The sequence below is a fragment of the Primulina tabacum genome, chromosome 7, assembly GCF_025594145.1.
Source record: "Primulina tabacum isolate GXHZ01 chromosome 7, ASM2559414v2, whole genome shotgun sequence".
NCBI classification, from domain to species: domain Eukaryota; kingdom Viridiplantae; phylum Streptophyta; class Magnoliopsida; order Lamiales; family Gesneriaceae; genus Primulina; species Primulina tabacum.
Window position 1 is genome coordinate 41,271,878 of NC_134556.1, and position 22,421 is coordinate 41,294,298.

A 22,421-nucleotide genomic window follows, 5' to 3' on the forward strand; every position below is an offset into this window, starting at 1 on the left:
AATCCTTAAAACTTTCATTTGATCGAGTATAAGCTCTTCTAAAAGTTTTCTTCGTAGGTGTTCTTCCTGTGCTTCGAGATGTACTCGATGCTTGGGATGATATCCTACTTCTTGATGGTCCGCTTCTTTGTCCAGATTTATAAGATCTGGCTTTCTGTTTAGACCATACAGTTCTTGGCTTCCAAGAACTTCTTCCACTTCTAGCATAAGGATGAGTTCTAAAACTTTTCCTCCTATGCTTCTGTGATTTACTTCCAATAATTGTTGGAAGATCATTTTCCTTACAACACAAAGGAGTTTTTTTGTTGATACCCCTTAAGCGTTTGTAATTCTTTTGTAATGGTGCCATATGACACCATTCTGTCAATTTTCCTTTAAGAAAAGAGGCTCTTCGTGCCAACGTATCTGGATTTCCAGGTATGTATTCCCTTATGAGCATTTCTCTCCAAGGGCTTGGCATTTTTGCGAAGAAAAGCTGCATAGCTATATTTTCTTCGACTCCTGAATTCCATCGATATTTAGTAAATAACATAATGTATTCATCTACTAAACATATATCGTGTAATTCAAGACTATACAGAGCCTGGGTATATTTCTTCCTCTTCTCTGTATCTTGACTGTTAAAATAGTCTACCCCTATAAATTGTGCTTTAAATAGGGTAGCCATTTTTCCGGCTATCTCGCTCAGAGATTCTCCGATCAGGACTGACTCTTTCATTTCTAATGAAGTCATGTCCCAAGCAATTTTCACTGATCCCATTAGACTCATTTCTAAAAGTTTAATGAATCCTTCTTTGTTGAGATCAAGTGTTCCTGCTGCGATTCTCATAGCAGATGTCCAGTCATCTATGAGATCTTCCCTGTTTTTAAAATCTAATACATCAAGGTTAAGCATAACCCCGTAAGGATGTATCGGATCTAAAACAGTTTTCCCGTAGGGTGTTTGGTGCAGGGGAATTTGATTTCTCCTTGTCCTAGTTCCCGCAGGGTGTGATCCTCCACCAGTATGGAAATCAGATTGAGATTCTCTCATGTTTACATTCTGAGTTCCCACACTTTCCCTTGGTGGTTCCTGAATAGATGGCCAGGTTATAACAGGTATTTCACCTCCTGCTGTGTTCATCTTTAGATCTACCACTTTGAGATTTGCGATAGATTCCGCAAGCTCTTGTAGATTCTCCAGACCAATCTTTTCTAAAGTTGTCATCAGATAAATTTCTTTTCTGAGACAGATTTAATTATATTGATCATCTTTTCTTCTTCAGTCAAAGGTTTTGACACCACTCTGGCCTTCCCTTGTTGATGTAACAAAGGTTCAGTGCCAAATGATGGTGGTAACCATCCTCCTGAAGTTCTTTTACTAGAACCTGGTTGTTGTTCTAGTCTCTGAATTCTTGTTTGAATATCATTTAATATTCCAAGAATTTCTTCCTGGGTTTTAAGGATTTCTTCAACTCGTTGGGGTACAAAATATAGCATGTTGCCATAATTTTGTACTGTTTTCTGGATTTCTTTAAGATCTAAAGAAAGGTTAGAGGAGTCTGGTACTATCTCCAGAAATTCATTTGCTTGAATCATAAGTTTACCTGAGAGTTTACCTGAGGGTGCTGTTGCTTCCCTTTCTGTTTCTGATATCTAACAATAGTTAGATGAACTTGTTGATATTCCAAAATTTTGGAATAAATCTCGTAAATTATTTTTCTCGAACCTAAGTTCGGATTCATAATTTTTTCGAAATTCTCCTTCTCTTACAATCAGTTACTATTAAAATAAAATTTGTGTTTGACATAAATCAACCTTTCGCTCTGATACCATTTGGAGAAGCGTGAGGATCAATTAAACTTAAAATATGAATAATGGTATTTTTGTCCATTTTAAAGTATTAGGGAGTTTAAAGAAAGGTTTTGAGGTGTATAGAGTTTGAGTAAAGTTGAGTTTGTGTTTGGAAATTTATGAGCAATTTACCCAAATAATAACGAAATCTTTTTTGTATTCATTATATTAGAATTAAAAATAATAAATAGGTTATATTTATTTACGATTTAAGATATTCAACATTTAGTATAGAAAAACATCAGCGCTCTCTCTCGCAAAAATGGCTTCTTAAACTCTTTGATCACTAGTAAAACCTGAAAAACCATGGGAAAGGCTTCGAAATGGTTTAGAGCTCTGCTGGGACTCAAGAAATCCGATCCAAACCCGAGCACACGTCAAATCTCGCAACCACCGAAGAAGAAATGGAGATTTGTAAAGTCCCATATGGAAAAAGGTCACCTGAAATCACAACACGTCGTAGTCACGAACGATAATGACCCCAGCCACCACGCAGTCGCTGTCGCTGCTGCTACAGCTGCTGTTGCGGAGGCTGCCGTCGCGGCTGCTGAGGCTGCAGCTGTGGTAGTCAAGCTAACCAGCGGCAGCGGTAGGAGTACATCAACGAGCACGGCGGCGTGCGTTAGAAAAACAGGCGCTGGGCGCTGGAGCCGGAAGTATCGGGCAGCCGTTACGATACAGTCACATTTTCGTGCATATCTGGTATGTTGCGCATTATATTCTTTCCTATTTATATTATTCGGGCACCCGTACTTCTCGATCAATTTTCCTACTACGTAATCGGAGTTTCGAGTGTTGTGCCAATGTAGATAATTTTTAAATGAGATGGCGAAGAACTGGGTTGTCTCTATGCACATCCTGAGCTGTTTTCTTGTAGTCATGTTTCAATTTTTTAGGCTGTATTCAGATCGGATGCATAGTAATTTAGTCGGGAAGTTGTCCCTTTGAGGCTGAAACTTGCATTCTTTCTTGAATCTTACATAAATTTCTCTGGTTATGATATTTCAAGAAAATTTATTTGTGCTTGTGGACTATGGTATAGATTTTTTCTTCAGTTCACATGTAATATGTTATATAAAAAATGTATGAACGGCCTATTAGCAGGTGAAGAAGAAGAAGAAGAAGGAAGATGTCAGATAGGGTCTAAGGCTAGGTCGAAGTCGCGTGGACCTGCATGTATTGATACTAGTAGTTATGGACTCATGGTTCGCCGGAACGGTCGCGTCGCGGCCGGAACGCCCGTCTCGGAACGGGAACGGTCATTGGCGTTCCAAAGTTCCACGGCAAATCGGTGAATGCTTTGCAGCGCCGTTCTTCAACGTTATAACGGCGAGGGAACGGTGGGGTGGAACGGGAACGGTGAAACGGAACGGTGGGTTTGAGAAAATATAAAATTTTTAAAAAAAATGTATTAAAAACATTCAGCTGATTCTACTCAACCATACATGGGTGTCGAAGAACATATAAGATGTCTTGGATCGGGGGGAAATCGACAAATTCAAATGTCGGATAATTATGGATCGATGAGTTACAATTGGGACTCTCAGCATGTTGGGTATGATCCGACTGGATATCAATCAGGTGGATATGGATATCAGGGTAATTATAATTCTAGACACGATTCTTTTGATAGATCATTTGATTTTTCAACATCTGGTACACATGAAATTAGACATCGTGGATTTGATTATGGGTCGTCTCAATATATTGGTGATAGATACAATGAATCTTCATCATCTATATGGCGTGGTGTTGGACGTCATGGTCCCGAGTATAGATCTTCAAGTACAGCTGATAGTTCTACTGTGTATCGTGGATTCAGATACTATAATCGTCGTGACGAAACACTATTACAAAATCAGTCATCCCATTCTAATGATCTTTCGTCATCTCAATCTAATCAATATCCCTATAGACAATCACGTTAATATCCAAATGTTCGAAATCAATTTAATCTACTAGATACCGATGAAGAATATAACAATGATTTCGTTCCTCCGCGTCACTCTTCATGGTATTAGCTTTGGTATGTTATAATTTTTAGTGTGTATTTCTTATTGTGTTATTATTGTAAAATAATTTTGTATTGATATATTAATTTGTAATAACTTCGTATATTTTATTTTTTAGTATGATGTAATTTATATTTAATTTTTTTTACCAATTTTTTGAATTTATTAATTTTTTTATACAACCGTTCCGCAACATAACATTGGAATTGGAACATAGTTGTCGTTCCAAGCACCGCAACCGTTCCGGCGTGTTGGGAAATTACCCCGAAGCGATGCCGACCACGAAGATAATATAGTACCCAAATTGCGGAATAAAATAATCAATCAACAAGAACACAACGATTTACGTGGTTCACCCAAAATAGGCCACGTCCACGGAGCACTGCAACTTTTATAACCGGAAGAAATATTACAACAAGTGTATACACCAATACACTAAATATCTCACACTCCCAAACCCCCGGGTATACCGAGAAAATAATTTCTCTAACTCACACAAGAGAATTCCCGCACTCAAGAAAAAAATACACTCTTTTTTCTATGCAATCTCTTTTTTTATCAAAGCTGAAAAGCTTTTGATTTTGGGATACAATAACTGAAGGAGTTGAGCTCTATTTATAACCAGAATTCTTAAGCCAAAACAGAAAATCTCCCGATGTGGGATTTCATTTTCTGATTTTTAAAATTTCGCGTGGGCCCCACCTCATTAAAAACTCACCTAACAATTCTCCCACTTGAAGACTTGATTTCAATCATGTCTTCACACCATCATTGCAGCAGCTCATATATCTCCATTTATACTTGCAGTCCGACTGAAGTTGAACACAACTTCAGTTTGTCAATGGTTACTGTCTTTGTGAGCATATCGGCTGGATTCTTACTTCCAGGAATCTTCTCCAGCATCAAGATTCCATCTTCCAGCACCGATATGATGAAATGGTACCTAACCTGTATATGCTTTGTCCTAGCATGATAAACAGGATTTTTTGCTAAGTGAATAGCACTCTGACTGTCACAGTGTAACGTGCTATCTTCAAGCTTCTGACCCAATTCTTCCAGAAAGGATCTCAACCATATCATCTCCTTGCTAGCTTCTGTAACTGCAACATACTCAGCCTCAGTAGTCGAAAGTGCAACAATCTTTTGCAGCTTAGACACCCAGCTTACAACTGTACCACCTAATGTGAACACATATCCAGTAGTACTTTTCCTGCCATCCAGGTCACCACCCATATCGGCATCGACAAAACCCTGTAAGCCCAATTTTGACCTCCTAAAGCATAAAGAACAACTAGCAGTACCTTTCAAATACTTGAGAATCCACTTAACTGCTTCCCAGTGTTGCTTTCCTGGATTACTCATAAACCTGCTCACGACTCCCACTGCATGTGCTATGTCTGGTCTTGTACACACCATTGCATACATGAGGCTTCCGACAGCAGAAGCATAAGGAACTTTATTCATATAAGCCTGCTCCTGCTTCGTCGATGGTGATTGTGCTTTGGTTAGTTTGAAATGACTAGCCAAAGGAGTACTCACATGTTTAGCATCATCCATGTTAAATCTTCTAACCACCTTTTTCACGTACTCTTCTTGAGACAACTTCAAGAATCCATTCACCCGGTCTCTTAAGATCCTCATTCCAAGGATTTGCTTTGCAGCACCCAAATCCTTTATGGCAAATTCCTTTGATAAATCTTTTTTCAGTTTATCAATTTCTTCTAGACAAGCTCCAGCTATCAGCATATCATCTACATATAGAAGTAGTATGATATAAGAACCGTCAAACTTTTTCACATAACAGCAGTGATCAGCTTGACACCTTAGGAAACCATTTTCACTCATGAATCCATCAAACTTCTTGTACCACTGTCTTGGAGCTTGTTTGAGACCGTACAAGCTCTTCTGAAGTCTGCACACCATTATCTCTTTTCCCCGTACTTCAAAGCCCTGTGGCTGCTTCATATAAATTTCTTCATCTAGGTCACCGTGAAGAAACGCAGTCTTTACATCCAACTGCTCCAAATGTAAGTCTTCCTTCGCCACTAGTCCAAGTACTGTCCTGATAGTGGTTAATTTAACCACCGGAGAGAAAATTTCGGTGTAATCAATTCCTTCCCGTTGTTGGAAGCCTTTTACAACAAGTCTTGCCTTGTACCGCTTGCTACCATCAGGCTCTTCTTTTAACCGGTACACCCACTTGTTATGTAACGCCTTTTTGCCTTGCGGAAGTTCTGTCAACTCCCACGTCTGATTGGATGACAGTGAATCCATCTCATCTTCCATGGCCAACTCCCACTTGGTTGAATCATCATTTTGAATTGCCTCTTCATAGGTCTCCGGTTCACCTTTGTCTGTCAGCAAAATATAGTGAAGTGCAGGGGAGTACCTCTCAGGTGGTTTAATGGTTCTCAAAGATCTCCTGAGTTCAATCACCGGAGTTTGTGGGTCATCATCTTGTGCAGTTTCTTCTTCATCTTCCTGGTTACTGGTTTTCGATTCATTCACAGGAATATATGTCAATGGCACTTCATCAGTCTTCTTGACTTCAGGACATTCATCTCCAGCTCCAATGTCTGACTTGTTCTTGTACAGAAGTTTCTCATTAAATATTACATCCCTGCTCCGAATGATCTTCCGATTTTGGTCATCACAGAAACGATAACCAAACTCATTATCTCCATAACCAATAAAGAAGCACTTCTTTGATTTCGGATCAAGTTTTGTTCTGCTTGCTGAATCAATATGAACATAGGATAGACATCCAAACACTTTCAAGAAAGAAAGATTTATTTCTTTGCCGCTCCATACCTCTTCGGGTATTCTGCAGTCAAGCGGTATCGAAGGTCCTCTGTTGATCAGATATGCTGCAGTGTTAACAGCATCAGCCCAGAATGATTTTGGCAATCCATAATGCAATCTCATGCTCCTTGCGCGTTCATTCAAGGTCCTGTTCATCCTTTCAGCTACACCATTCTGTTGAGGTGTACCAGGAATGGTTTTCTCCATCTTGATCCCGTTCTGTGCACAATATTTCTTGAACTCATCATCTTCATATTCTCCACCATTATCAGATCGTAAGCACTTCACCTTCAAGTTGGTCTCATTTTCCACCATGGCTTTCCACCTTTTAAAGGTCTCGTAAACATCAGATTTATTTTTCAGAAAATAAACCCAAACTTTTCTACTTGAATCGTCAATGAATGTGACATAGTATCTCGAGCCTCCAAGGGATGTCACAGGAGATGGTCCCCATACATCAGTATGAACCAGCTCCAACTTTGCTGCTTTCGGTTCTCTACCACCTTTTGAAAAGCTCACCTTCTTCTGCTTTCCAAAGATACAGCTTTCACATAGTTGGTGTTCAACAGTCTTTAATTCTGGTAGCTTTCCTTTTGACACCAACATCTTCATTCCCTTCTCACTCATATGTCCAAGTCTATAATGCCATAGACTTGAATTGGCTCCAGCATCCACAGCTGCTAGTGTGTCTCTGCAACCGGAAGTCATATACAGTGTTCCAGTTTTCTTTCCTCGAGCAACGATCATGGCTCCTTTGTTCACTTTCCAGGAACCATCACCGAAGGTCACATTATGGCCTTCATCATCGAGCTGTCCCACCGAGATCAGATTGCATGTCAATTTTGGTACATGTCTGACTTTGTTGATTTTCCAGACAGATCCATTTGACATCTTCATTCGTACATCACCCATACCAACAATTTCCAAAGGTTTTCCATCAGCCAGGAAACTTTTCCGTAATCGCCAGCGATGTAATTATCAAATACATCGCGATCACCAGTGGTATGAAACGAAGCTCCCGAGTCCATAACCCAAGAATCAACAGGGCTTTCCATGGATAATAGCAGAGCATCATGTACTTCCTCAGTGACAGCATTGGCATTATTTTTCGTTGATCTGCAGTTCTTTTTCAGGTGACCAATCTCACCACAGCTCCAGCACTTCATATTCTTTTCAAGGATGTTTTTGTCTTTTCCATTTCTTGATTTGGATCTACCGCGCCATCGGTTTGAACTCCTTTCACCATTCCTGCCTCTTCCTCTGTTATCAAGATTTAGAGCAGATCTCGATGATGTTGCTTCACCCGAGTCTTTCCTGCGAACTTCTTCAGCAAGGATTTGATCTCTAACATCATTGAGTTGTAGTTTTCCTTTTCCAAAAGAGTTGCTAACCGCTGCCCGCATCGGTTCCCAAATGTCTGGTAAAGACGCCAGAAGAATAAGTGCCCGAATTTCATCATCAAATTTGATGTCCACTGATGTCAGCTGAGAGACAATCGTGTTGAATTCATTTATGTGCTTTGCCACCGAAGCAGCTTCTCCCATCTTCAAGTTGAATAACTTCTTCATGAGATGTACTTTATTGTTTGCTGATGGCTTCTCGTACATGTCTGACAGAATGGTCATCATTTCCTCCGTGGTTTTGGCCTCCGCCACGTTATGCGCCACGTTCTTCGTTAGGGTCAGTCGTATCACACCTAACACCTGTCGGTCAAGGAGCTCCCAATCATCATCCTCCATCTTTTCTGGTTTCTTTTCTGATAGAGGTTGATGCAGCTTCTTACTGTACAGATAATCTCTTATCTGTAACCGCCAGAACGAAAAATCTGTTCCGTCGAACTTGTTGATTCCCGGTCCCGATCCATCATCTCCGGCCATCACTTCTCTAGCCTTAGCAAAAAATCTAAAAAATCTTTTCTGATGTGGAAGATCAGACAAGGCTGCAACCACAGAGCATACTCGGAATTTTTAAGAATTTTCACAACAAGGCTCTGATACCAGTTGTTGGGAAATTACCCCGAAGCGATGCCGACCACGAAGATAATATAGTACCCAAATTGCGGAATAAAATAATCAATCAACAAGAACACAACGATTTACGTGGTTCACCCAAAATAGGCTACGTCCTCGTCCACGGAGCACTGCAACTTTTATAACCGGAAGAAATATTACAACAAGTGTATACACCAATACACTAAATATCTCACACTCCCAAACCCCCGAGTATACCGAGAAAATAATTTCTCTAACTCACACAAGAGAATTCCCGCACTCAAGAAAAAAATACACTCTTTTTTCTATGCACTCTCTTTTTTTATCAAAGCTGAAAAGCTTTTGATTTTGGGATACAATAACTGAAGGAGTTGAGCTCTATTTATAACCAGAATTCTTAAACCAAAACAGAAAATCTCCCGATGTGGGATTTCATTTTCTGATTTTTAAATTCCGCGTGGGCCACTACTCATTAAAAACTCACCTAACTACGGCGAACCATGGTTATGGTTGAGTTAATTTAAGCATCCTCCTCAAAAATACAATGGCATGGCGTTTTCATGCATTTATTGATCCTTAATATTCTTGCAGTATAAATTTGTTGACTTAAATTAATTCTTCTTTGGTTTTGTACGTAATAACAGTAGGGAAGCTTTCTCTCCTCTGTTTCTTGAGAAAAATAATATAAAATTTGTCATCCTAATGGGCTTCTTATTCGACAAATCATTCGGGTCTTCACATGGTTCAGGACTTGGTTCTTAATGAGTTAGTTACGTTGGTTAGGAGTAGCCAGGATTTCAAACTGTCCCAGTAATTTGGTTTTTGAAAATGTATTATTATGATGTTAAAAAAGTGCGTATCTTTGTGACTTAAAATTATGTAAACAATTCCTGGGAATTCGACATGTGAAATTTTTCGCTTCCGTGTTCTTTCATTCACACGTGTTGTGAATGCAAGTTCTTTCTTTAATATACCGCTGGCGATAGAAGATATGAAGTATTATGGGATTCGGGTTTGTTAGCTCCAAAAACTTGGTATCTATCTACTGGTCCCATTCTCGTTTTATTTCATTTGAGATTTGAAGTTATCCAAGTTGAGTTTGCTTTATATCTATTATTTTTTTATGTATAAGAGGTTTTAAATTCATTCTTTTCTTCAGTTTATATCTGATATGCCTACTTTTAAATGTCATACATGGTCTCAGAAGGCTTTTGAAGTGAAATTCGTGTTTCTTGAGGCGCCAATATCTTTCAAAAAAAATTTTAACATGGTTTTTCGTCGATGGGCCCATGCCTCCATTATTGGTGATGAATCTTTTTGTTTAGTTTAGTTAAAAAAGTTTCATCAAATGCTAATTAATTTCTCTACTACTTTCACTTTATGTACTGGTATATGTTATTAATGAATAATTGTCCCTTATTGCAGGTTTTAGTGGTTTGTACTTTGCTATAATGAATTTGTTGAACGGCGCCGCATCTGGCTTGATTTGTAGTTTCACTTTCATGTTTAAATTGTTTGATATTTTTACATATCGTTTCAAATTTTAAGAATGCATTTTTCCCCGCACCACTGGATTATTAGATCCAGTCCAATTAATTGTTTTGTTGAATGTGCAGTCAAGAAGAGCTCTGCGGACCCTGAAATCATTAGTTAAACTTCAAGCATTGGTGAGAGGTCACCTTGTGAGGAAGCAGACTGCAGATGTTTTGCGACGAATGCAGGCACTTGTACGTGCTCGAGCAAGAGCCCGAGCTGGGCGCTTTTGGATTTCTGAATCCCCATATCCAAGCCTGAAATCTTCCTACTTCAGTTATCATGTGAGAAAATACTTGAATTACCTCTTTAACTTTTTAAATTTTGAATTAGTCGTAGGGGCATGGCATGACCGGAAAGTGAACAAGTCGGGATGTGGGCCATTCTTTTGATTTCCGGTCAGTGAAAATACATACTACTTTATGATTCGAGCAGTTGTCATACTTCGTAAGTGTGTAAACAGGCCATGTGAAAAGTTTGCTTCAACTAATTTTGTGGTGGAACCTACTTCAATCCCATTGGAGTTGACGATAATCTGGTTTTTATTTGACTTGATGAACATTTGCAATATATTTTCGAATAGGTTTTGTGCCTCAGGGTAATTTAAAGTTTAAACATTGACCGTTCAAAATCTTGTCGAATTTGTGTGCATAAATTTTACCCCGTTCACCTTTTTGACCTTTTGAAGAAAGGCCTCTGTTTTTACATTGCACAACATTTTTAGGGGCCGCCAACACCCGAGAAAATTGATCATGTTGTTCGGACTAGGAGTATGAAGCATGAACAATTAACGATGCTCAAGGTGAACAAAATTGACCTCGTTTCCCCTGGATTATTGTCTTCTTTCTCTCTATAACCATCCAACTGATCATAGATTAATATGTGCGTGCAGAGAAAGAGTTCAAGATCCAGCGACAACTTTTCCTTAGATGCAGAAAAACTACCAACAACTTGCAATAGATTGGACTGTAGATTGGGTGATAGATCATGGGAGATAGGACTTCGTACAAGAAATGGTCCAACAGATGACGAAAGAAGTTATAAGATTCTGGAAGTCGACACGGGAAAACCTTCCGCTACCAATTGTAAAGCATTATTCCATGCTTCTCATCCTAGCCTTGGCTCTGATCTAAATTGTCAAAGCTTTTCAACATCCAAGGACTCCACATTGCATTCAACAGTTCTGAGTCCAATCTCTGGTGAAGTTAAATCTTTGAGCCCTATGAAATTTGCAAAAGATTTTGACAAAAGTGCTTTCTGTACTGCGGAGAACAGCTCACAATTATATTCAGCATCATCCATGGGTTGCAGCTCTAAAAGAGGAGCATTCACCCCTTCGAAGAGCGATGGCTCAAGAAGTTGTCTCAATGGTTACACCGACCACCCAAATTACATGTCTTTCACTGAATCGTCAAAAGCCAAGGCAAGATCCCTCAGTGCTCCGAAGCAAAGACTTCAATACGACAGATCTGGGTCTACAAAGAGATGCTTGGTACATGGATGCAATGAGTCGAGGTTGATTGCCCATAGAGTTTCTGCACCGGATGCAAACTTCACAATCAAAGCTTATCCAGGGTCTGGTCGATTGGACAGGCTTGGAATGCCCACAGGAGAAGGTATTACTGGTTTTCGCGGTGGTCAGTGGCTCGGATGTTAGTTGCCTTTGGTTTGGTATCTTTTTGTTTGACTGATACATTAACCAGCTTCCCTTGCCTTAACATGTTGAAAGGTAGTTTTTCAGTAGTTTAAATGATCAACGCAAGTTTCATATCCAGCAACTTATGCAGCTTTTTACGCAAGTAAAGAAATAACATGTTAACATGGTCCGAATGAATTGTTTGGGTCGTTGACATTATTTTACGGATGCAACACTATAACTATGAATGAAATGCTACGGGATTTTAAATATGTAACTGGTCATATCAAGAACTGGTCTTCGATCGAAAAAATGCAATTTCATTAACTATAAAAATTATTTTCGGTATCATAATTAGGTCTAAGATGCTACAAAACTATATAGACTAGTCACTTCGGAATAGGAATATATGTGCATCAGAAACATGGTATAGCCTCTGTGGCCATGAGCAGTTAAGAAATTTAAAGAAAGTGTCTATTATGCTACTTCCAAAGGAATCCAGAGGATATAGCAATGTAATAATATGCATTAAAACCGAGAAATCAAGCGAGCAAAAAACAAATCAGCACAAATTGTAATGGAAAGGAACTATCTCTGAACCAACCAACATTAAAAGACAATAGTCACGGAGCCATGCAAAAATCAACGCTTGCCGCCACCACCTCCGAGCTTAGGGCCACCTCTGGGTCCAGCACCCTTAGGCACGTTACTCTTGGAACCTTTCTGCTTTGACAAAACTTCAGCCTTCTTTGCCTTCTTCTCATCCTTGGTTTTCTTGATTCTTTCCTTAATTTCACTGCGGTGAAAAATTAAAAATCACGAGGAACTCTGAACTGCACAGATACCACCGTTCTGGGGTTTGAACTCTTTAACTTACCGTAAAGCAGCTTCACGTGCAGCATCACGGACCTCTGGCTTTTCAGTTCTTCTCTTCTGAATAACTTCCAATGTTGCGCCAACGATAGACCTTGAATAGGGTTTCCTTGTGGCTCGTCTCCTCTTCTTCACAGCTTCGGCAGCATCGCCCTGAGTATCAGTGTGGAAGTAAGAGCACAACGAGAATCAGTTAAGAAACATACTGAGAGAAAGAAGATGGTCTCAAGTAAGAAAATACCTTCTTATGTTGTTTTCGGTAAATAGCAGTCCAATTCAGTTTTGCTGGCCTCAGTCGGTTGTGGAAATACCTCTTGCATTTTGAGTTAGCAAAGAGGAAGACCTAAAGAAACCAGAGAGTAAAGCTTTAGCAGAAAGAAACTTAAATTGATGATAAATGTAACCACCTCCCTCTTATATGACCTGGGAGTCGGAGCGAATAAATCTTATGCCCTTTCCTGGATATATCTTGGCACCACTGAAACGACAAAGCTCTGTCCTGATAACCCAATATAAACAGTAAGTTATGAACTTGTATACCACCTGAGCTAAAAAATAAGCAGTGGAAAACAGCAACAGTTCCACTAGAATTCTTAGTTAACAAGAACAAAACTCTCAAGACATTGAAGTCCTCATAAAAAAACCATTTCTGCAATCAACTTTTCTGCAGCAAATCAAGTAATACACAGCTTACGAAGATTGAACATTATGTACCATAGGCTGGAACTAAGACAACACAGAGCGATATGAGAAGGCGAGGATAATAATTAACACCACCATACTCTTCATATGAACTCTTTGAAAACAAGTAAATACACTATGAAAGCTCCAAAAGCACATGATTCTGCAGAGTACCTCCTAAATCATAATAACAAATGAGTAAAATGCGATTCCAGGTTCATAAATATAAAAAGAAAAAATTCGACACTTGACACGCACAAATCACATTTCGAAATCAACTCAAACAGAAGCTAATTCTCCACTGAAAATCTGATTCAAGCCACGTGATCGACCCCTTGAAATTTTATTACACAAGATATTCTACGTTAACTTGCCATTACTTGAACCAAAATGGTCCGCTGAAATCCTAAGACTGCATGATTAGAGCAAGATACACGCGAAAGAAACACTGATCCCATCGAAAACTTGAAACAACAGACATCCCCACAAAAAAGAAAGATCTCAGAACAGCAAAATGTTAATCAAAACGCAAGAAAATCCCGACACCAATAAAAAAAATATGGTAAGACAAAGCAATTTTACACACAAGAACCATAAAAGGTACAATTTTACGTAAGTTAGGGGTAGAAAGAGATCGAGAAACATACTTCAGAACCATTGTTGTCCAAGCTTTGTAGAATCAGGGCGGCTTGCTATTCTAAAGAGAGGCTGAAACCCTAGTTTCCCAGCAACCTAAATAGGATCTCGCTTCTGCATGAAAACGGTGTCGTCGTGCATCAGACATGGGCTTTTTAAAGCCCATATTTCGTGGTGGGCTCTCATTTTACAATTGAAGGGCATGGCGTAATGGTTTATTCATAATGGGGCACCAAATTAATAAATATAGATTTTTTACTTAAAAAAAGAAATAGATTTTTGAAAAATATTTTCCATCTCAAGAAAATAAAAATGGTTCATTTCCTATATCACCACTGACAGTATAAATATTTAATGAACCATATTATGATGTAATTTTTTTTTAAAAAAATTGCCAATAAATTTATATATTTTCTAAGAGCATGTATCTTTTGATACGGTCTTACGGACACATCTAAAGTGGAAAATAACATTGCTAGCATAAAAAGTCATATTTATTCATATTACAAAATTGATCAATACGATCGTCTCACAAAATTGATTCACGATTTTCTAATTAAATGACTAAATTAAAATGCAAAAACCCTTATGAGATCATTCAATTTCGTAAGACGGATCTCCGACCCAACGCGTCTCGACCCATGAAAAATTATTGCTCTTCCGTATGGATCGATTTGATCTGTCTGACAAATATAGATCCATGAGACCATCTTCATAAAGAGACATGCTCAAATTAAAATTAGCTCTAAAGGTTTATATAAGTTAGATTTTTAATATTCGAACCAAACGAATGAAACTCAACCTTGGACAAATTTCTATTAGATTCGATTCGTTTGAGTACCGAAGTAATTGTAGGATTTTAAATCACATCACAAATCCATAAAAAAGATTAATACTAAGATTTCTGTGACATTCATAATAATAAAATAAAAGAATGTGTGTGGAATATTGACTTTGTGCAGCAGCTGCTCAAGACTTGGATTGATAGCCCCACGGATTCTGGCTTGCCCACTTCCATTGATCCCTGCACATTTCTTCTATACCATATTTTGCCCTGTATATATTTATATATATGTATAAATATAAAACAGGCGCTGAAAGAGATCACAAAAGAACATATGTTATGTGCATTCAGCTACATCCTGAAAATCATAGCAATCCAAGAATATCAGGTTTCTATATTCCTCTCTCTCTGCCTAGTGCCTCCGAGTAGGAAAAAGGGAACAGGCCAGAATAGGGCCTGAAACCGGCTCACTCCGTCTGTTTTAACTTCACCCACACCTCTCAGGCCAGGAAAAGCCATTACTTCATGCGCCAAAGCCTCGACGAATAGTGTGGTATGACTAGTATTTTAACTGATTCAAATTTCAACTGAACAATGAAAAACTATGACAAACCCATGAATGTTGTTAAGCTCAAGATTTGAATGCAAAGAAGAGAAGTGTATATCCTGCTGGGAAGACTTAAATATACTTACTTCCAACCGAGCTCTTTTTCGGCTCTCTCTGTGGATGCATAAACAGCCGTGGCATCTCCTGGCCTCCTCGGACAAAGTTTGATGGGTATTTTCTGCAATATAAGAAAAAACATTACAAGTCTAACTAGTCGCGTAGTATGTAAACTAGCGAGTTTATGGACAAGACAGGGAGATATTTCTATGATGTCTGGGGTGCGGTCCGACAAGGGGGAGAAAATTAAAATCTTCAGGTGCAGCGAAATTTTGATTTTTGAAAAAATTACTGATAAAAATACATTTTTTTCAGGTGGTGTTTTACCGTCTTTCTCAGCTCCCATCAGTATGCTCTAGGAGGAAGAGAGCAAGGAAAAGTAGTCACCTGTCCTGAAGCCCTTTCGAATGCAGCTACCATGTCAAGAACGGATGTGCCACGACCCGTTCCCAAGTTGTAGGCAACACAACCTTAAAAGAAACCTTCATTAGATAAGGTAAATCATATCCAATGATGTCATGCAATCACAAACTAAAATTAAAAAGATGTGAAATTTTGAATACCAGAATAGTTTCTCAGCAATGGTATACAATCACCTATATCCTTGTTCTCGAGAACCCTTTCAAGTGAAACTACGTGACCATCGGCCAAATCCATTACATGGATGTAATCTCGTACCTGTTTCAGATGGTATACATAATGAAATACAAATTAATCACTCGACCTTTTTTATATGCCTAGATACACATCAGAAATACAGAGAATGCATTTTATATATATAGGAGGATTAAAAAACATCAATTGCGCAAAAAACAAATGGAACACCAGGGATTTTATTCTTGAATGAGCCTACATACCGCACTACCATCATGTGTTGGATAATCGTGACCATAAACATTTAACTCAGGCAATCGGCCGACGGCCACTTGAGTTATATAAGGCATAAGATTGTTAGGGATGCCCTTTGGATCTTCTCCCATAATGCCACTCTCATGAGCTCCAACAGGGTTGAAGTATCTGAGCAAAATGATTCTCCATTCTGGGTCGGCCTTTCGAATGTCTCGAGCAATTTCTTCGAGAAACAACTAGTTAAACCAAGAAGAGAAATTGTAAACGCCATTTCTTTTGACCTAAAATACAATGCCATAAATGAAAAGACATATTCTTGAAATAGTTATGCTGAAGACCGACCTTCGTGCGACCATATGGATTCATGGCCTTTAATTCATAATCTTCGAGACAAGGAATTGTATCCGGTTGGCCATACACAGTTGAAGATGATAAAAATACCAACTACATACCGGAACACACACAGAAAAAGGTACAAAATTTACCAAAAAAGTATAATTTGAAGAATATCTCCGTTTCAACATCCCTGAATTCATTTAAATGAAAGGATGCGTTGAAATCCAATAAAAGATTCAAGTGAAGCACACACCTTCTTACAATTATATTTAGCCATGGTCTTGTATAAATTAATCGATCCGATCAAATTATTGTCAAAATATCTCATGGGGTATGCAACACTTTCACCAACAGCCTTCAACCCCGCAAAGTGGATCACTGCATCAAAACTATCATAAGAATAATAAAAATTAGATTTGCCAATAGATCAAATCCAAATCCATTGAAATTAAGATCTTACTTAATAGATTAATTCATACTTGGTAGAAGATAACAACTTCTCCAAATCCTCCACATTCCGAATATCCCCCTGCAGGTGAGAAACATCGAAATTCATAATCTATACATCATACAAACGTATCTTTACGGTCATAAATCATGACTTGAAGAAAAGATATCACTCCCAGATTTATTTCAAGCATTCACTAATCACAAATCAATAAAATAAGCAGGGCAAAAACTTGTATGAGGCGGATCTCTTATTTGGATCATCCATTAAAAAGTATTATTTTTTATTGTAAATATCTGTAAGATTGATCATAGATAAAGATTAGTGAGACGTCTCACAAGAGACCTACTCAAATATCAGCATCACCTTAATTCACAACTCAAGATCCCTACTAAAGCACATCACCACATGCACAGAACACACATCAGTTCTCGATATATAAACAATTCAGAATCGTATAAATACCAAATGGAAATCAAGATACTGGGATAGTTGAGGCCCGGCCAACTGCCTTAGTCTATGAACCGCCTCTTCCACAGAATTGTCGAGATTATCTATGATCGAGACCTTAAACCCCTGCTTCAACAGCTGCAACACCGTGTGAGTGCCGATGAATCCAGCGCCACCCGTCACCAAGATACTCCTTTTCTTGTACCCCGCCATTGAAATCGATCTTAGCTTCTGGGATCAGCAGATTCCGTGACTATTTTCTTTGTCTATGGAGTGCCTTGCAAGGGATGGGAGTTTGCCATGATTGAGATGCATTAAATATGCGTTGAAAAGAGTTTGAGCAAATTAAGAAAACGTTTTGACGTAACATTCGATAAAGCTAGTTTGTATTATTGAATAATGAATAAATAAAAATATCCATCAATAGATATAATATAATTTATATTAAAAAAACATTCCCAGCAAATCTTTAGCGCCGAGAGTCCCATAACTGCCAAAACCCTCGGCCCACCCTTTGTGCCACCGCCGCCTACAGCGGCTTCGTTCCCCGACACCTCCACCTTCAGTTCGATTATTTTTCTCTCCCAATTCTAACCTCTTAAAAACTGTATTTACCTGGGTGAAAATGGCGGTAGACAAGAGCAAGCTCGAAGAGGAAGCTTGCATTCTTCGATTTTACAAGATCGTGCTTTCCTGGGATTATCTTCGCATCCTTGAAGAATCCAAGGTATTGAATCCCCTACCCTATTCCCTTTTCCTTTTTCTCTTCCGTTTTTTGAGTGGGTTTTAGGCCATACACTGTTGGTGCAATCTGCGTTGTTAACTAGCCTCGCTGAATCACAGTTCCGCAAAGTCTAACACGCACAAGTCTTCTTCTTTTATTTTATTTCTATAATTTTGGTTTTACGGTGGTCATGGATTGATCATCAAGTCTAGTTCTTTGTATTCGAGCATCAATTAAGGTTTCCTCACATTTTTTTATGAATTGTTTAGTAGCGGAACCACGATAAGAAGATCGGGGAAGGTGCTGTGATTAATGGGATTTGATGTGATCTCGTTAAGATGGGTGAGCCGGGTACGGGGCTCCAACGGACCAAATCAATAATTTATAATGTTTGGGAATTTGAATGAAGATAATGGCTTGGATCAACACCTGCACACAAGAAAGTAACTCGTGAATGGGCGCCGGAGGGATGTCCGGCGTGGCCACTCCGATGCTTAAGTCAGTCGGCTTTTTAGATGAACACAAGCAATATTTGAGGGAAAATATGTAAGTGCTTTTAGTTCAAAGATCTCAGACTCATTAAATGACTTTAATACCTGCTATTTATAGTGGAAGAATGGGTAGTTACCTCGATTATCACACCACCTACTAAGTCGGTTTATCATACTAGCTTCTGATGACTTCTCGGAACACTCCAAACCCAAGTGGTTCTGACGGATTAGACTGCCTGTATCGATCACACTCGAGTGTGGTGCAATTCTCGAGGTGGCCTAGGTAGTTGGTTACCCGGGCCGTTGGCTTCTGATCCAGGCCGTTGGCTTCTGATCCGGGCTATTCAACCGATAACCCGGGTCATCATTAACTCGGACCTTTACAGGGGTATCACCACACATCCTAAAAATAGTCGGGCTAGAGCTTGACTCGCTGTCCCAATCAGTCATGCATGTTTACTCCCAAACATATCCCAGAGTGAATAAGAGCATTGAGTCTCTAAATATCTTGCAGAAGTGATGAGGTGTCAGGTTTTCATATCTCTCAGGTTTTGAACATTCATCGTTTAGTACTCTCGGGAAATCCAATGAATGTCATTATGCTGCATGCGTTAACAGTGATACCAACGAAAATTGTTCGTATTCCGAGGTAATAATGAGCCTGTTTCCTCGATATCCGTACACGTCTTTTCATCTGCCCGCTCAATTTCCTAGATTCCCTCTGATCGTCCGATTGGATTTGGATCGACGGTGGAGACTGATTCCTTCCTATATATATATATAATAACCCGCTTACCTATTCTCCTACATTCCATCAATTCAGTCCTCAAGAAGTGCAATGGCGGGTTCCAGTGGTTCGAAAGCTCCCGACATGGCAGCAGAGTTCATGCAATCAGCTTTTGAGAAACGGAAATCTGAATTGGAAGATGAAGTCTTCCAAAAGATCCTCCATTACTGGGAGGAGCTGCAAGGACTTCAGCTTCTTCACGAGTGGGAAGAGGCTATCACTCCTGAGCTGGTGGCCAAGCTTGCAAAGTATCGAGAACGCTTGCAGATTTCTGATACGGAGGATCTCTTTGAGGACGACTTCATCCTCCAACTATTGCTTCATAAAGAGAGGAGGACGCTGCAGAAGATTGCCGACTCCACTAGCTTTATGAAGGCGTTCACTGGTAGCTCTGTAAAGAGTTTGGTGATTAAGTGGATAGCCTCTGTAGAAGAGGAATTTTTTAATGTAACGGGTAAAGAATTCCCGGAACAATAACAATAATAAAAAAAAATGCTTATCTAGTTACTCTTATTGCCCGTATTCATTGCCACCGCCTGATATATGTACCATAAAGTGAATCAGAATAAATATCCAGAACTGATAAGTGACCAACTGAAAAAACCGGGCCCTAAAATTCCCCATGCTCAAAACGAAGTACCGGGGCCTTACTCTTCCCGGGATTAAGATAAGATGCCGGGGCCTCAAACCTCCCGGGCTTAAGAGTAAATGCCGGGGCCTAAAACCTCCCGGGCTATAATGAGATCTTGGGTAATGAGATTTGTTCCAATGTTATTAACATCAGCTTGTCTTGAAGTTTGTCCCCCATCACCCTTGGCGTGAGAATTACCCTAGTTGGTTCTTCTCGTACGAGCCATATCAACGTCTCGAACTCTGTGGGAAGTCACTGAGTTCGAGACGTTGATATGGCTCGTACGAGAAGAACCAACCAGGGTAATTCTCACGCTCAGGGTGATGGGGGACAAACTTCAAGGCAAGCTGATGTTAATAACATTGGAACAAACCTCATTACCCTGACCCCTGAAGAGTTAAAGAAAATGATGCCCGATGCCGTTGTGCTAGCTATGGCCAGGAAGGAGGTCTCTCACCCTGTCACACCACCCGGTGATAAACAGGGACATGATCAGGGATTTGAGCAGGAGCAGAAGCAGGGGCAGGGAAGGAGGGATAACGAGATGGTAGGAGAAGACGAGGGATCCAGCGCTGGGTCCAAATCTCCTACCGTGGCAGAGGAATTGTTGGAATTAAGGCAGAAGATGAAGGTCTTGGAAGGACAGTTGGAAAGACGGAGCGTTGCCCGGGCAGTCCCGAGAGGATGCCCGTTTTCTGATATCATCGTCCGGGAGCCTCTTCCTGGAAATTTCAAATCTGCGAAGGTAAAAGACTATGATGGCAATGCAGACCCGGAGGAACACCTGGCCAGGTTTGAAAATATGGCCATGTTGCATTGTTACACTGATAGAATCAAGTGCAAGGTGTTCCTAACAACACTGGTGGATTCAGCTCAGAGGTGGTTCGAAGGCTTGACTTCCCAAAGTATCAGTTCCTTTGGAGACTTCCAGAAGGTGTTTTTACACCATTTTAGCAGCAGTAAAAAGTACAAAAAGACTGCTTTTAGTCTTTTTGAAGTTAAGCAGAACCCAGAAGAGAGTTTAAGGGCCTATATCAGAAGATTCAACAGAGTGGCCCTAGACGTCCCTACTTGTGCCACTGAAATAAAGACTACTGCATTCACCTAGGGTTTGAGAGAGGGTGAATTCTTCAAGTCACTGACTAAGAAGGTTCCGGGAGATTTCGAGGATCTATTGTCGCGAGCAGAAAAATATATCAATATGGAGGAGGCCCAGAAACAGAAGAGGGAGGCTGTGAGAAAGAAAAAAGGAGACCGGATGTCTAAGCCCGAGGAGAGGGGACAGAAAAGAGGCAATACATGGCACTTTTCTCACCACGTGCCTCTGAAAATTGCTCGGGAGAGGGAAGTGCAGGAGTGCAGCAGAGATTTGGCCCCGGATCATCAGTTATCCCGGCCAGAAAAGAGTGGATTTTGCTCTTTTCACAAAGTGTGCCACCATAACACTGAAAACTGCAAGGCACTAAAGGGAAATTATGTCTCACCCTCCATCCCGGGACCCAGTAACAATAGCCAGAGGCCGAGAGTGCCACCTTGGACATCTCGTCCACCAGGATCCAGCGCCCGAGGAGGAAGTGTGAGGAATATCCCGAGGATTGAGCCCAGTAGAAGAAGGGAGCCTGAGCCCGAGAGAAAAAAGAATTCGCCCCCGGCCACAGGAATGATCAAAATGATATTAGGAGGCTCTACTGATGGAGAGTCTAACCGGGCAAGGAAGGGGAGAAGCAGGAGGGAATGTTTGGAGGTAGAGAGAGCAAGAAGAAATGAGGCGATCATTAGTTTTGGCCCGGAAGATTTGAGAGGGGTGAATCTGCCCCACAACGACGCCCTGGTGATCCAAGCCCGAGTGGCGAATTATGATATTCTACGGGTCTTTGTGGACTCAGGTAGCTCTGTAAATGTAATTTTTAAAGATGCCTTTGTACATATGGATTTGCAGGGCTACCACCTAGAGGCTGTGGAGACTGCCCTCTTTGGTTTTGCTGGCCATATGGTTTACCCGGAAGGGGAGATCATGTTGCCATTAACCTTGGGTTCTCAGGATCTTAAGAGGACGGTGATGACTTCATTCACCGTAGTGGATTCCTCGTCAGCATATAATATCATTCTGGGGAGACCGGCTATGAACGAATTGAGAGCCGTAGCATCCACATACCACCAAAAGATAAAATTTCCAGTAGGAGCTCGGGTGGGAGAAGTCCGAGGAGATCAACCATCCTCTCGGAAATGCTATGTGGAGGCAGTCCGGGCTGATCAGAGT

At 40.1% G+C, this 22,421-nt stretch overlaps 3 protein-coding genes across 5 annotated transcripts; 1 reads left to right on the forward strand and 2 right to left on the reverse strand.

Annotated features, from left to right (window-relative positions):
• Positions 1-2,081: 2,081 nt before the first annotated feature.
• On the forward strand, positions 2,082-12,121 carry LOC142552201 (protein IQ-DOMAIN 22-like). Of its 2 annotated transcripts, XM_075661887.1 has the most exons (4): positions 2,082-2,535; positions 10,255-10,455; positions 10,896-10,973; positions 11,064-12,093. In XM_075661887.1, exons 1-4 carry the CDS (start codon positions 2,140-2,142, stop codon positions 11,826-11,828), a joined length of 1,440 nt encoding a protein of 479 aa, XP_075518002.1. In that variant the 5' UTR covers positions 2,082-2,139; the 3' UTR covers positions 11,829-12,093. The 2 variants fall into 2 exon arrangements, with proteins under 2 accessions (XP_075518002.1, XP_075518003.1); XM_075661888.1 differs by lacking the exon at positions 10,896-10,973 and having other exon boundaries at positions 11,064-12,121.
• A 192-nt stretch (positions 12,122-12,313) lies between these two features.
• LOC142552202 (large ribosomal subunit protein eL24y-like) lies at positions 12,314-14,196 on the reverse strand. Its single transcript, XM_075661889.1, has 5 exons — positions 14,009-14,196; positions 13,104-13,179; positions 12,922-13,023; positions 12,685-12,833; positions 12,314-12,603 (listed from the first exon to the last, which is right to left on the reverse strand). Exons 1-5 carry the CDS (start codon positions 14,017-14,019, stop codon positions 12,450-12,452), a joined length of 492 nt encoding a protein of 163 aa, XP_075518004.1. The 5' UTR covers positions 14,020-14,196; the 3' UTR covers positions 12,314-12,449.
• Positions 14,197-14,821: 625 nt separating this feature from the next.
• Positions 14,822-18,225, reverse strand: LOC142551034 (bifunctional UDP-glucose 4-epimerase and UDP-xylose 4-epimerase 1-like). 2 transcript variants are annotated; one of them, XM_075660082.1, is made up of 10 exons: positions 18,144-18,225; positions 17,544-17,794; positions 17,110-17,159; positions 16,884-17,019; positions 16,637-16,738; positions 16,303-16,530; positions 16,042-16,123; positions 15,833-15,915; positions 15,475-15,566; positions 14,822-15,051 (listed from the first exon to the last, which is right to left on the reverse strand). In XM_075660082.1, the coding sequence occupies exons 2-10, from the start codon at positions 17,739-17,741 to the stop codon at positions 14,967-14,969; spliced, it is 1,056 nt and encodes a 351-aa protein (XP_075516197.1). In that variant the 5' UTR covers positions 17,742-17,794; positions 18,144-18,225; the 3' UTR covers positions 14,822-14,966. The 2 variants fall into 2 exon arrangements, with proteins under 2 accessions (XP_075516197.1, XP_075516198.1); XM_075660083.1 differs by lacking the exon at positions 14,822-15,051 and having other exon boundaries at positions 15,060-15,566; positions 15,773-15,915.
• Between the last annotated feature and the right edge of the window lie 4,196 nt (positions 18,226-22,421).

What these genes read in the sequence shown, in the direction of transcription:
- LOC142552201 (XM_075661887.1), top strand. Translation starts at nt 2,140, where the DNA reads ATGGGAAAGGCTTCGAAATGGTTTAGAGCTCTGCTGGGACTCAAGAAA. An exon ending in CACATTTTCGTGCATATCTG is followed by an intron (nt 2,536 to 10,254) that starts GTATGTTGCGCA and finishes TTGAATGTGCAG; the next exon opens with TCAAGAAGAGCTCTGCGGAC. An exon ending in CTTCCTACTTCAGTTATCAT is followed by an intron (nt 10,456 to 10,895) that starts GTGAGAAAATAC and finishes CAACATTTTTAG; the next exon opens with GGGCCGCCAACACCCGAGAA.
- LOC142552202 (XM_075661889.1), bottom strand. An exon ending in ACCGAAAACAACATAAGAAG is followed by an intron (nt 12,834 to 12,921) that starts GTATTTTCTTAC and finishes ACTGATACTCAG; the next exon opens with GGCGATGCTGCCGAAGCTGT. An exon ending in GCACGTGAAGCTGCTTTACG is followed by an intron (nt 12,604 to 12,684) that starts GTAAGTTAAAGA and finishes TTTTCACCGCAG; the next exon opens with TGAAATTAAGGAAAGAATCA.
- LOC142551034 (XM_075660082.1), bottom strand. Translation starts at nt 17,741, where the DNA reads ATGGCGGGGTACAAGAAAAGGAGTATCTTGGTGACGGGTGGCGCTGGA. An exon ending in ATCCATATGGTCGCACGAAG is followed by an intron (nt 16,531 to 16,636) that starts GTCGGTCTTCAG and finishes TGGTTTAACTAG; the next exon opens with TTGTTTCTCGAAGAAATTGC. An exon ending in GAAAAAGAGCTCGGTTGGAA is followed by an intron (nt 15,052 to 15,474) that starts GTAAGTATATTT and finishes AAATATATACAG; the next exon opens with GGCAAAATATGGTATAGAAG.